General features: G+C 49.3%; 7 protein-coding genes across 7 annotated transcripts; 3 read left to right on the forward strand and 4 right to left on the reverse strand.

Annotated features, from left to right (window-relative positions):
- Positions 1 to 463: 463 nt before the first annotated feature.
- ASPSYDRAFT_189814 (uncharacterized protein) lies at positions 464 to 840 on the forward strand (the record flags this gene model as incomplete). Its single annotated transcript, XM_040843625.1, has 2 exons — positions 464 to 556; positions 615 to 840. Coding segments are annotated over exons 1-2 (270 nt in total), but the record flags the coding sequence as incomplete, so codon positions are not given.
- Positions 841 to 1598: 758 nt separating this feature from the next.
- ASPSYDRAFT_52087 (bZIP transcription factor) lies at positions 1599 to 2764 on the reverse strand. Its single transcript, XM_040848427.1, has one exon. It carries the CDS (start codon positions 2320 to 2322, stop codon positions 1624 to 1626), a length of 699 nt encoding a protein of 232 aa, XP_040696038.1. The 5' UTR covers positions 2323 to 2764; the 3' UTR covers positions 1599 to 1623.
- An 840-nt stretch (positions 2765 to 3604) lies between these two features.
- Positions 3605 to 4090, reverse strand: ASPSYDRAFT_52089 (uncharacterized protein; the record flags this gene model as incomplete). Its single annotated transcript, XM_040848428.1, has 2 exons — positions 3605 to 3696; positions 3937 to 4090. Coding segments are annotated over 2 exons (246 nt in total), but the record flags the coding sequence as incomplete, so codon positions are not given.
- A 33-nt stretch (positions 4091 to 4123) lies between these two features.
- On the forward strand, positions 4124 to 4657 carry ASPSYDRAFT_164908 (uncharacterized protein; the record flags this gene model as incomplete). Its single annotated transcript, XM_040843299.1, has 3 exons — positions 4124 to 4274; positions 4320 to 4321; positions 4436 to 4657. 3 exons carry the CDS (start codon positions 4124 to 4126, stop codon positions 4655 to 4657), a joined length of 375 nt encoding a protein of 124 aa, XP_040696040.1.
- Positions 4658 to 4814: 157 nt separating this feature from the next.
- ASPSYDRAFT_164979 (uncharacterized protein) lies at positions 4815 to 5327 on the reverse strand (the record flags this gene model as incomplete). The annotated part of the gene is made up of 1 exon (XM_040843306.1): positions 4815 to 5327. A coding segment is annotated over one exon (513 nt), but the record flags the coding sequence as incomplete, so codon positions are not given.
- A 1605-nt stretch (positions 5328 to 6932) lies between these two features.
- On the reverse strand, positions 6933 to 8288 carry ASPSYDRAFT_52092 (uncharacterized protein). The gene has a single exon (XM_040848429.1). The coding sequence runs from the start codon at positions 8221 to 8223 to the stop codon at positions 7402 to 7404; it is 822 nt and encodes a 273-aa protein (XP_040696042.1). The 5' UTR covers positions 8224 to 8288; the 3' UTR covers positions 6933 to 7401.
- A 1704-nt stretch (positions 8289 to 9992) lies between these two features.
- Positions 9993 to 10921, forward strand: ASPSYDRAFT_708772 (uncharacterized protein). Its single transcript, XM_040850540.1, has 3 exons — positions 9993 to 10392; positions 10449 to 10708; positions 10772 to 10921. Exons 1-2 carry the CDS (start codon positions 10159 to 10161, stop codon positions 10656 to 10658), a joined length of 444 nt encoding a protein of 147 aa, XP_040696043.1. The 5' UTR covers positions 9993 to 10158; the 3' UTR covers positions 10659 to 10708; positions 10772 to 10921.
- The last annotated feature ends 600 nt before the right edge of the window (positions 10922 to 11521 follow it).

The raw sequence follows: 11521 nt of genomic DNA on the forward strand, positions 1-11521 counted from the left end.
TCAGCGCGGGAACCAATTAGGGGCTAATAATTATAAGGGTGGCCAACGGGGAGATTACAGTTTAGAACAAGACATTGACGTCTAGACCAGCGTAGTAGCTTTGATATCTTAAGTCCGCATTTGGCTGTGCGACGTTTTCATCACCGTCACATTATCTATATACTCGGCATATGTGTAGGTTTCGTTCATTTCGGTTTCAACCGGATTAGATTATTTTCTATCAGAGGGACAACCCGGATCGCCGAACCTATTGTCAGACATCAATTCCGAACCACAATCCGGCTTCGCCCTTTTGAGTCATAGGGAAACCCAATGGGAACGTCATGATGCTCTTACCTAGATATTGCAAACCTAGGGCTGGGATCCCATAGCTCACAGACGCGTCATCGTGGCAAGAGCCAGCGGTACGTATATGGCTGGCAGCCACATATACTTGCGTCGATCTCAATCCTTGCGCGAATATTTCATTTCAAGAATGCGGCCGACCAGGAAGGGTCCTTGCACTACTGAATATGCCCGCAAGACTTAACCTTGGCAAACATTCATCTTCAACTTCGTATGCTCCCCTTCTCCTGTTCTTTGATTCGACTGACCAGTATCTGCCCTTCATACAGATCTCGCAATACCGCCTTCCTGGCAATCCTCGGCGTGGTTGGTGGTGCCTATGGAATCTTCCGCTACCAATCCCCACAAAAAGGTCACGGCCTCGTGAAAGACGATGATAGGGCGAGAATGGACGGGCCGGCGAAGCTGGGCAGGTCAAAGATTGTCTCGCAGGATGATGTAAAGGCTATGATGGGGGATCCGCCACGTGGGCAGGGCAATGTGGGGCGCTCTCCCGGTGAAGCGAGGGATAGATGAGAACTCCCGATTTCTGATTGCCAGTGGGCACAGGTTGGCGTGTGGGCAATGTGACTGTCGGGTCCAGCGTTGGTCAAGATGAATGGGTAGCAGGACAAATAGACCTTGGTTTTTGTCCATTGATTTCCACATAACCTGGTTGAAGAACAAAGCGACCTTTCTCTTGGATGATTTGAGGAACATTTAGTCGCGGCGTAGAGCGAGCTATGGCCTTGCCAGAAATCTGCAGAACTTTTTTTTAGACTATAACTTACTTTTTACCTGCTTGCTAATAGTCTAGAAGGGTATGCAGAAATACTGAAGAGTTTAAAGCTAGAAACTGATAGAGTTTTAGAAACCATGCAGGCATAATATTCTTTAGTAACCATAGCACCCTAGTGGGCTGGTAAAATAACCATGGCTACAGATATTACATGTTTAAATAGTATGTATACTATAGTTAGCTTTGAGTGCAAATAATACTAATATCTTTCAGGGTTAACATAAAGGAAGAATTTATCTATATTAAATACTACTTTCTTGTAGATAGTGATTAGAAGTAGTTTATAGCAGATAAGGCCTTGCAGAATGGTGGTAAAGACTCTGATTACTTAAAGCGCGATCTCTAGCAGGTGATTAAGAATGAAGAAGAACTTACCTGGACTGTCTATGTCCAGGTCATGAAGCTAGAGCAGGCAGATCCTAAAGTATTAGGATTTAACCTATTTAATATGATAAAAGTATAGCCAAATTATCTTTTTCCAGTAAGTGTTAGGTCTATTCCTAATATATAATAGATATGGAGTCATGCTTTCTTGCCTGTTTAACCATGCGGCCTAAATGAAGATGGATTGCATTGTCATCACATCGCGAGCGCATGAGCATTTGATCTTTCAAAGAAAGTAATTGACTGCGTAAGGATTTGATTTCGTCCTCAAGGCCGGACCTCCTGCGCGAAACCTTTTGGAACTGATTCTGGAGCTGGTCTGTCTCCCGCTTCTTCTTCTGGCGTGATTTAGTAGCGGCTGCGCGGTTCCGTTCGAGATGCCTGGTGCGCTTGTCTGTATCCCTGTTCTGCCGGCAAAGTGGGGTTGAGGACTTAATGCTGCTGAGTTCCGAGTGTGGTGAGATTTGAATATTGTTGGAGCTAAATTCTGCGTCGTGGTCGGCATTGCTGGAGAAGCTAGGCAAGAGTGGCGGTGCTTGATTAACCTCCGTATCTCTCAATTCTTCATCGCTGTCACGCGGAGCTGGTTGAAGTGCATAGTTGAAGAAGCATGGTAGGCCAGTATCCCCGCCTTCTGCCTGGTCTAGTGAAAATGGGATAGAGGGTATTCCCGTGTCCTGGTGCTGCATTCCGTTCTCAAGTGATGACAAGGAAAGGAACTCGGGGGAGAATCCATTGCCCAGGAGTAGAGACTCTGGTGCAACTGACAAGTCCAAAGACAGATCAGTATGGTAGAAAACAGCCTGAGTGGACATTCTGCTGACTCTAGAACTATATTTTGGAGTTCAGAGTAGGGTGTACAAGTCTGTGCGTATTGAGAGCCTCCCCTCTGCTTCATGCATGTATTTCAATTCTCTTTATCCGGTAACAGACGATGAATTGCTGCAGCAAAGCTATTTCCAAAAAGTATGTCTCTAGCAATACAATGACTCTTCAGAAAAAAGGGACGGCGCGTGGGGGTTGGCGAAGCTCAATAATAACAAGAGTCTGTGGTACTGAACGGGAAGCAAAGAGCAAACGTTTTGAATCAATTAAATAATTGTTCTTGGTATCAGATTGAGGTCCAAGTTTAGCGCGATATGGACAATCAAAATCGGTGGTGAAAAATTGGAAAGTGAGAAACGGTTGGATTCAGGTGCATTGAGACGGAGCTATATATACTGATTTATGGCGACATTTAGTAAAGCAAAAAAAAATCCATATTTAGCGAAGGAACTCAGTTCAGCTAATTATGGAAGAAGAGTCAGGCTAACCAGATGGTTCCCAAACTCAAGTCGGCCACTGCGGCACAGTAGGTAAGTCTGGACCCAGGATTTTAAGTACATCAGGGTCGAAATGACGTTCTCACATCTGGAATCCCCACAGTGCGCGTCTCGACCAATCGGAGGGACAGGAAAAAGGAACAGTGGGTGGGGGTCTTTAAGCCACAAAATATTCAAAGTGGCTTCTCTGCTGCTGGGATCTATTCATTTAATCCAGAAAGAGTACTCAGCAAGCTTAATATCTTGCTAGCTACGCCCACACCCTCAATGGGTAATTCACCAGTCCTTATCATTTGGGACTTGACGGTCGATAAACTGTCTCTAGCAGCGATGGTAGCGAGAGAAGCAGGTGAATATAGCAAAAAAGCTACCATTTCCACACCCTTCTCTCAAGATGATTTACAGTCCCATCGCTATACTAGAGGAACAATGAATCAGCCTGCGGTGCCATCCGCAATGGTCTAAGCTCCGGTCAAGCTCTGACTAGCTGGAGAGTTCTGGCACCTGAAGCGCATTCCGATGGTACAAGGAGTGCATGGAGCAACAGAGGTTATCTCAGTATATTGCAGAGACTACTAAGGACAATGGTAATGTGGCAGAATCGAAATGCCCGGGCGTCGATTATGCAGCTGATATCAGGTGGAACCGTTCATTCGACGGCGGGGGTATCTCTCTCTTGAACCCCCAAAAATTGAGCAGGTCGGTTCCTCGGCGATTACTGTGTTTTTGATGCCCTACGTGGACCATCAGAAGTTCAGAGAATGGTTTTATCCATCTACTGGCTCGATCTCTCTATCCCTGCGCTCACGAAGGTCCTTACGCGAAGTTGAGACCGGGGGCGCTCCGTGCAAAATCCTATGTGCTGACCTAGCCGGCAATAGCAGCACGTCCGAGCTAGGTGACAGCCCACTACAATAGCTAACATAGTTTAAGATACAACTCGCCTACAGCATGTACATGCCGCGTAATGAAAGGGTACTCGTTGAGAACGGCTCCTGGCTCGCAGCACGGTACTCTGGGATCCACCGAGTGTACATAATAGGAAGATGCGGGCTCTTACCGGGCGAAAAGTGTGGATTAGTATACAGCAACCGGCAGGTGTGGTACGCGACAATACGAGAGGCAATGGCAGAGACCCCAGGGGGGTCTGATTATAAGTATGCGGCGTTTGCACTCCTGAGGTCTGATCCACCAAGGGCGTCCACAGCTGGACACATTGACAGCCCTTACGCTCGTCATCGACAACGAGACTGTGCCGAGATCTGCAAACAAAAGAATGTCGTCCAGTCGCTCCATGCTTGGCAACGAAGACGATGCAAGCATCTACAGTCGCTCACCCGACTGTCCCAAGCTGAGATTACCATCTCAAGCACAAACCGTGCCCCCGCCAGTTGGCTTTGATCTTCCGGACATCAATCCGCTCGATCACCAAATTGCCTTGGCCCGTGGGTCCACAATGGCGCTGGACACCACCCGCACCCGACTCCAAGCAGTCAAATCTGCTCGGCGACGGTCGGCTCCCGAAACTCTGAAAGACAAGCGACAACAGTGGGAGCAGCAGGAGCGCGAGAATCAATTCTACGAGCACTGTCTGCACATTTTCCAGCGTCTGACCGCCGTGGCGATCGACGTATCACAGGAGCTGTCACTACTTCAGTATTTCGAGCCAGAAGTGAACCTGGCTGGCCACCCTCGCATTTGGGGAGCAGCCCGGAAGCTACGTGACGCGCTACAGCAGGCACAGGAGCGGGAGGCAGTAGCGGAGCATGAGTGGAAGAAGCAATGGAATATGCCGCGTATGGGGATGCCTTCGTCCGGGTGGGTATGATGAGTTGGGATTTGGGATTGCGGGATTACGGGATTACGGGATTAAGGGATTAAGGGTTGTCGAGAAATATCCATGAGGACGTAGGCATGTCGCAGAACCGACGCTTCATATAAGAGAATAAAAGAAGCAGACGTGATCACTTCTCAAATACTTCCTATCAATGAGCTCGCAAACTTTTCGTGCTGTCCTGCTCCAGCCCCAAGCGCTTGCGCGCATAATGCATGTCTGCATCTGACGCGCGCTTTTCTCGCTGTAGATACAACATCACGTCCTCCAATGTAGCAGGTGCCCTTCCCACACGCCATGCCCGCCGCTCTAGAAACTGCGCGACCTGGTCCACAGCATTCGGTTCGAGACGGGGAAAGACGCCGATGACCTGGTTGAGAGTGACTGGCCTTTCGTGCGATCGCCCCGGCCAGAGTGACCGCCACCATCGTCGCTCCATCCGCATCGCCACACTCCATAGCCGATCGGCCGTAGAGTAAGGATATTGCCCAGTCGGGTCCCATGCATCCCCCATAGGACGGAGCCGTCGACTGACACGCCTCCGCTGCGAGGCGGAGAGGCCTAAGAGCCCTGCGAGGATATCTGGCGTGAGGAGACGTTGCAGCATGCGGTGCGATCCGGAGACAACCGGCTTGGGACACTCCATGTATGCGCGCTTATACTGGTCTTGGCGAGTGGGGTTGAGGCGTAGGCCTGCTATGATGCCAATACAATTACAGCACCGTCTGGCTCAAGTCCGGTGGGAGGCACTGAACAGGGTGGAGTTGAACGAGCCACCGAGTTCTCGGGAAAGACAAGGGCAGCCGCACTGATGCTGGCCAGGGTTATCCCGAACCAGGATCTGTCCATGTTGTGATGAGGTTTCCTCAGTCTGGGCTTGGGGATGGAGCGTGCCTTTCAGTTTCCCGGTCTGAGGGGAAAGGAGGGCATTTGTGGGTTACTCTCTAAGAGACGTTTCGTCTCTGAGGGATGCGTAGAAGAGCTTTAACGAAGGTAGCATCAGTTACGTACTGTAGCAGATCGTTATATGCCAGTAGCCATGGGCTTTGAAAGCGAGCTTGTCCCCAGATTCACTGTTTAAAGACCGATATCGACCTAAGTGCGGGCTTGGTGAGAATCCTGCGGGTTATATCGACTGCCGCGAGATATGTGTTCATCTATCAATCAAGCCACTTGATCAGCCACCGTCGAATACTGGATGGCTTCTCCTTGGCAACCGCAACAGCCGGTTGGTCCCAGAAGATACCGGCTGCATGGGACTGGCATGCTGCAATGTATAGCGGTCAATCTCGACACTGACCTACATATAATGAAGCCGATGTTACGATGAAGACTACTATGCCTATATTAATGTCATACCTACCGACTACGGTATCGACAATTGCATCCTCACTCTCAGCTTCCCGGCTAAGGCCACCTACTCCAAAACAATCATGGGTCGCTCTCAGCAGCAGCAGCAGGAGCAGCAGCAGCAGCAAGTGCGATCTACTGTCGGCGTTATCCGACTGGCCGGGGCTATCCAACCGCCATTGAGCGTCTGGACGACTACAGACCCGACCAGTCCAGCGATACCCTGCGTCCGAACCGGTGTCGCCTTCCGATCAGCAAACCCAACAAATCGACGAAAATGCTCAGAATCATGTGGAGACGCAAACGAAGGAACTGATACGCGAAAATTGGCTTCAGAGACTACGACCAAGGACACGGGCGGCTAGCAAGCACAACAACTATGCCGTGCATGTGTTCGCTCGTATTCAGCAAGGCATTTGAACAACAATTGAAGCCGCCTGCTGGCAGCTGTGAAACCTAAGCCAGCAGGACTAGGTGCGCAAGATGAGCTTCGAGTGGTGGGACCGTCTACAGGACACATATCGTCAGTTCAATCTAACATTTCAAACCCCATCAGGGCTTCAAGGCTCCCATAGCCACCCATATTCTGTTAGGTTCTGACAACTCAGTATTGTACGCCTTGTAGCTCTAGTGAACCTCCTATGTTCATTGCCGATTTGGTAGGGTACGGATGTAAACATGCCTCAGTTTTATGTAGAACGGAAAATGAGGCCAGGCTATTATCGTGGCCTGGCGTGTTACCCACTCAACTGCAGTCTGGACGCTAGCCTTTAAAAACCTAATACCCAGAAAGAAAATTCTTGGCCGCTTTATTTTGCGGACTTTCTTTTCTAAGAGTACTGAAAAAGGCTCACATTGCTGCCTTGCAGAAGAAGGCCTTATACTCGTCTGCAATCACTGGAATATATATTGGGAGTTTCTCCTGAGATTTTTTTTATAACCTGTTCCTTATACAACAAAATCTGGGTCAAGCGAGAGAACTTCCAAAACAAAGATTTCAAAGTACAGTACAGTAAAAGATAAGCCTATGAACTGTCAAACTGCGTACAGACTGGGTTTAGGTGACAAAATATCACCACAGTTCGGGTTCTCGTATGCTAAGCGGACGTGTATACAACGCCAAAAAAAACCTTCCCCCTCATCGGATCTGCCAATATAGGTGCAGTAAAAGGCAAAAATTGGCTTTAAGCACCCGGGTATTTCCAAAATGCTTCAACCTCAATTGCCCGGAGAAAGTCCAGTGATTGATTGTCTCATGGCAGCTGGAGAAATAATGGATATCAGCCGGGCAGTTTCTTAACTAGACTGGGTCAATCACAAAATCGTCATACACTGCGTCCGGGACATCTTACATCCCAGCTCCCTATGCGCTCAGCTGCTCCAGAAGATTAAGAATGCACCATGTGCTTCCATTCTCTAGTGGGCTCAACCTGATATTCAGAACGATCCCGAGAGACAAATCTGTGCCAATTTTTGCTATCAATGTCTGGAAAGGCATGATGCACAGCACTTCCATAGGTAGGCTCTTCCCCGTCTTGTCCACTATATCTCCACAGCTCTTCTTGAACACCGGGCCCCTGGCCTACAGCAAGGTGCACGTATTTTCCCGCCCCTGCATCGTAGACGGAAATGAATGGGAAGTCGAAGTTGACGATAAAAGGTAGTAGCGTGCGGATCAGACGCCATATAGACGATCTAGTGACAAGCTGCGACAGAAATGCATTGAGAAACGTCCAATGTTGTGTTATACCGCTCTCCGACGAATGGATGAACACACGATGATAGCTGCAGATCTCCTTCATTCGGGTGTCGTCACCTTCGATCAATGTTATAGCATCCTCGATGCGACGCAATCCCCACTTCAACGTCTCCCGTCCCCGAGGTTGCGGGCAATGTGTCGGGACTTTGATAGTAATGGTCTTCATCTCATCACCATAGAGTTCTTTCATGTAGTTGGTAAAGGGCAATGATTTCACGTCCTTGTCACTGGTCAAGACAAATACTGTTCTCAGGGGCTCGTTCCCAACACGGCGTGAGGTGCACAAATCCTTTTTGCACATCCAGTCCTCCGAGATCTCGCTGGGACTGATGCATCGTACTTGGCCGTAGTCAGATTGCCGATAGAGGCGTAAAGGCCCATTTCGGCGGACAGGGTTACCCATGATAGCTAGCACGAGCGCTTTGAGAGAGTCGATAAAGGTGAGATACATTTTGAGGATAAAGGGATAGATCAGATGATGAGGACAAGCTTCTGCGTGGAGGACTTTGAAAGCTGTGACATACTGCTTTCCGCGACCTAGCCACGGCTTTATACCCCAACCGTTTCTAGCATACGTCAGGCAGAGGAGATCCTAGGACCTTCCTTCCTGTTCTTAAGATGCCCCATATCATCTCGTGACTCATGCTCGATCGTGCAAGTCTGCCCAAGTGGACTAATCTAGTGCGTAACGGCCTAAAACCAATGTTTTTTTGGTGAGGTCATTGATATACCCGAGCGATCTTCCTCTATTATGGGTGAACTGCACTAGCTCATCCAGGAAAGCGAAATAATGACCGGGAAAACCACGTAACATAATCGCGATGCATGCCAGTGACCCCTAGCACTAGGAAAGCCGAACGCAAAAGATTAACGGAGATGACATCAGTGAAAATATGTTACGCCCAAATCAGACTGAATTGTAATCCATCTTTATTGCTGCGATATGCTGAACGCTGAAGTATCAATTGCCTGAGGCTTTGGGAAGAAGGGCTTTTGTATAGAACACCGCCATGGAAACGACAACGAACCGACAAATTGACTAGATGGCCAAACTTTGTATCCGGTTGTCCTGAATTTCGACAACCCTAAACAGGGTCCAGAAGCAATAGAGATGCTCGTCCGCGCAATTTTTATGTCAAAGTACAATGAACAAGATGCCCGAGCAACCATGATACTTCACCCAAGGAAATCCCAAGACAAGCCCAACGGATCGAATTGCCCAGATGCAACTTCAATGTTGGGGAGGCTGTCTCCACTGTACTTTGCGGTCATTACGAATACATTACTTTCAGTGGCTGAGGACGTGGAGGTGTTCCTTGGAAATGTTTTGTGTTCTGCCTCTCTTGATGAGTCAGCGATACGCCGTCAATATCTTGTATTACCGAACACTGTTTTACGAACCGGATCCAAAACGGCAGGATAGACCCCCCCCCCCAACTTCACATCTGAGAGGGTGTTCGGAGCCTGGAACCTGTAGACGAACCAGTTAGAAAGGTGTTAGTTTATTGCGCGTCGTTCAATAGCGACCATCTGACGGGATCAGGAATTGTCCAGCCTCAATGTTGTCATTGGAACCAGCTTGTCACAACGGCCTTCCAGAAACGACCCTCTTGCGCTATGTGTTGACCCGCAAGCCACTGCTCCTTACAGGGCAGAAGAGGTGACCAGTCCATGAGGCACGATGTCTCCATTATGTCGACATCGTTTGGACATAATGTGGTGTACGTGCCGTCCCGGCATCACCTGCCATTGCAGGGGAGAACACGGCTTGACCATCCAGGCCCTGCTCGAGCATCTGGATCTGCTGTCGAGCCATAATCAATCCTGTCTGCTGCACAGAACGATATATCAATCTCCTGGCCCTGTGGGCTTTTTGGGCAAACCGATGGAAACGCCTCTGCTGGCCGGTTGTGTTTTTCACCTGAGCTTCCGCATTCCTGTTGAGAGCTCTCGCAGCAGTTCCAATGAGATTTTGGCCATATGTAGCAGGTCTTCTCCGCTGGATGGATCTTCAAAGCCCATGTCTCTACAAGAACCCTCCCCATCACGGTGAAACGCGATTTTTTTATTGCCACTTGCAACTCCGTGGGATGGAGATTTCCACCCCTCTGAGGCTGGGATTGTTTGAATCGTCGAATTACCGGGACCAGTACATACGTGGGTTCGTTCAGGGCCTACGTGCACCAGATTCGAGGGTGGAGACTCTCCGGGTAGTGCTAGCCTCATCCGCACGTCTGATGGCGGTGTTTTGGAGCGTTCATTGCTTGTAATCTGTTGAGTGTTGGATGGGCCATCGGCGACCTCCATGATCTGATCAAAGAATGGACTAAGATATCAAACAATGATGGACACTTTTTGAGCACAGAGAAGACGCGTTATCTCTTGTATGGGCAGCGGTTGCGAGACAGCTGGTCTTTATCTTTCACCGGCTGCAGAGATCTGGCCAAGTCCAGGACACACTAGCAAAGGACGATGTGGGACAGTCCGTTCTGAACACGATCCAAAACCCCCCGCTTCTGGCGATTGCCTGTATTCTGTTTGTGGCGTCCACTGCAGCACTCGGATGGCTTTACTGGGAATGGCGGCGCAACTATATCTGGCTCGTGAATCGACTGTTCTCGTAAGCCGTCCCTTCCTTCTTCGACGTGGGAGTAGCAGAAACTGACCGAGGTCCAGGCCANNCATCATCAACGCGGCCGCTGGGCTTGCTACTACGCTAATCAATATCTATACCGCACGAGATGGGGATTGGTCTATCATGGCGCTGATCACCACCATTATAACCGGAGTTACGCTGGTGGCTGCCTCCTGGCTGACCATAGTGTTCAAGTTCATCAAACTCAAAGAGGTCCAAGAAGCCCATCGGCGTCAATTATATCTCGGTGACCCGGGGCGGAGTGCCTAAACCATCGGGCTCGGTGGATCCACCAGCCACCGTACGTACACAATTTATCCATTTCCCAGAACATAATTGCACTATTTAGTCCGAGCATACCTAGTGACATTGGATACTGTAACAGAGAAGGTAATGCCCTATCGAGTTCCTGTTGGTAGACCAACGCAAATATCGCAATACCAGACCCAATCAAATTGCAGAGAATTCCAGATTCACCTTTAGCCATAGCCATAGCGGTCCGTTAGCCAACGATGATTCCAAGAATAGAAGCTACACAAATGCCCGAAGACTGTTTTCTCGGTGGCTGCTCCCATGCATAGCGAGAAACTAACATGCGCATTTGCATTTCCTCGATAGGGAATTTTGAAGCTTTGGTCATCACGATTGTTATGGTCGAGTCACCCAGACGAGACCTGCAATCTACAGCGTCGGTTACTATGTGTTACCGCCAACTCGCTGATAGTCTTTGTTCGAATGACTTGTTCGATGCAGACAAGGCCTGGCTATGGGGAATGACAGTAGAATCTCAGTGACCGGCATATATATGCCTCGTGACAAATGTGGGCTCTCAAGGCCCCGTTAACCGTGGCCTGTGCGGCGCACAACGGGCGGTATTATCAGTGGATGACGGTACCCGAACGTCCGCCAGGGTGGTTGAAAGGCCCCTACTGGTCTCCATAAACATGGTAGTGAGCCGCCGAACAAGGTCTAAAGCCGACTCATTACATTTCAACGTATGCCAACCATACCCTTGCCGAAGTACCTGNCGTGCAGAGACAATTCTCATACGTAGAGCCCAAGTCCGTGATATCCGATTACATATGACCTCCGTGAAGTGAAGGCCCAAGTCATT

Source organism: Aspergillus sydowii, assembly GCF_001890705.1.
Source record: "Aspergillus sydowii CBS 593.65 unplaced genomic scaffold ASPSYscaffold_22, whole genome shotgun sequence".
In the NCBI taxonomy this organism is placed as follows: Eukaryota; Fungi; Ascomycota; class Eurotiomycetes; order Eurotiales; family Aspergillaceae; genus Aspergillus; species Aspergillus sydowii.

What these genes read in the sequence shown, in the direction of transcription:
- ASPSYDRAFT_52087 (XM_040848427.1), bottom strand. Translation starts at nt 2,322, where the DNA reads ATGTCCACTCAGGCTGTTTTCTACCATACTGATCTGTCTTTGGACTTG.
- ASPSYDRAFT_52092 (XM_040848429.1), bottom strand. Translation starts at nt 8,223, where the DNA reads ATGTATCTCACCTTTATCGACTCTCTCAAAGCGCTCGTGCTAGCTATC.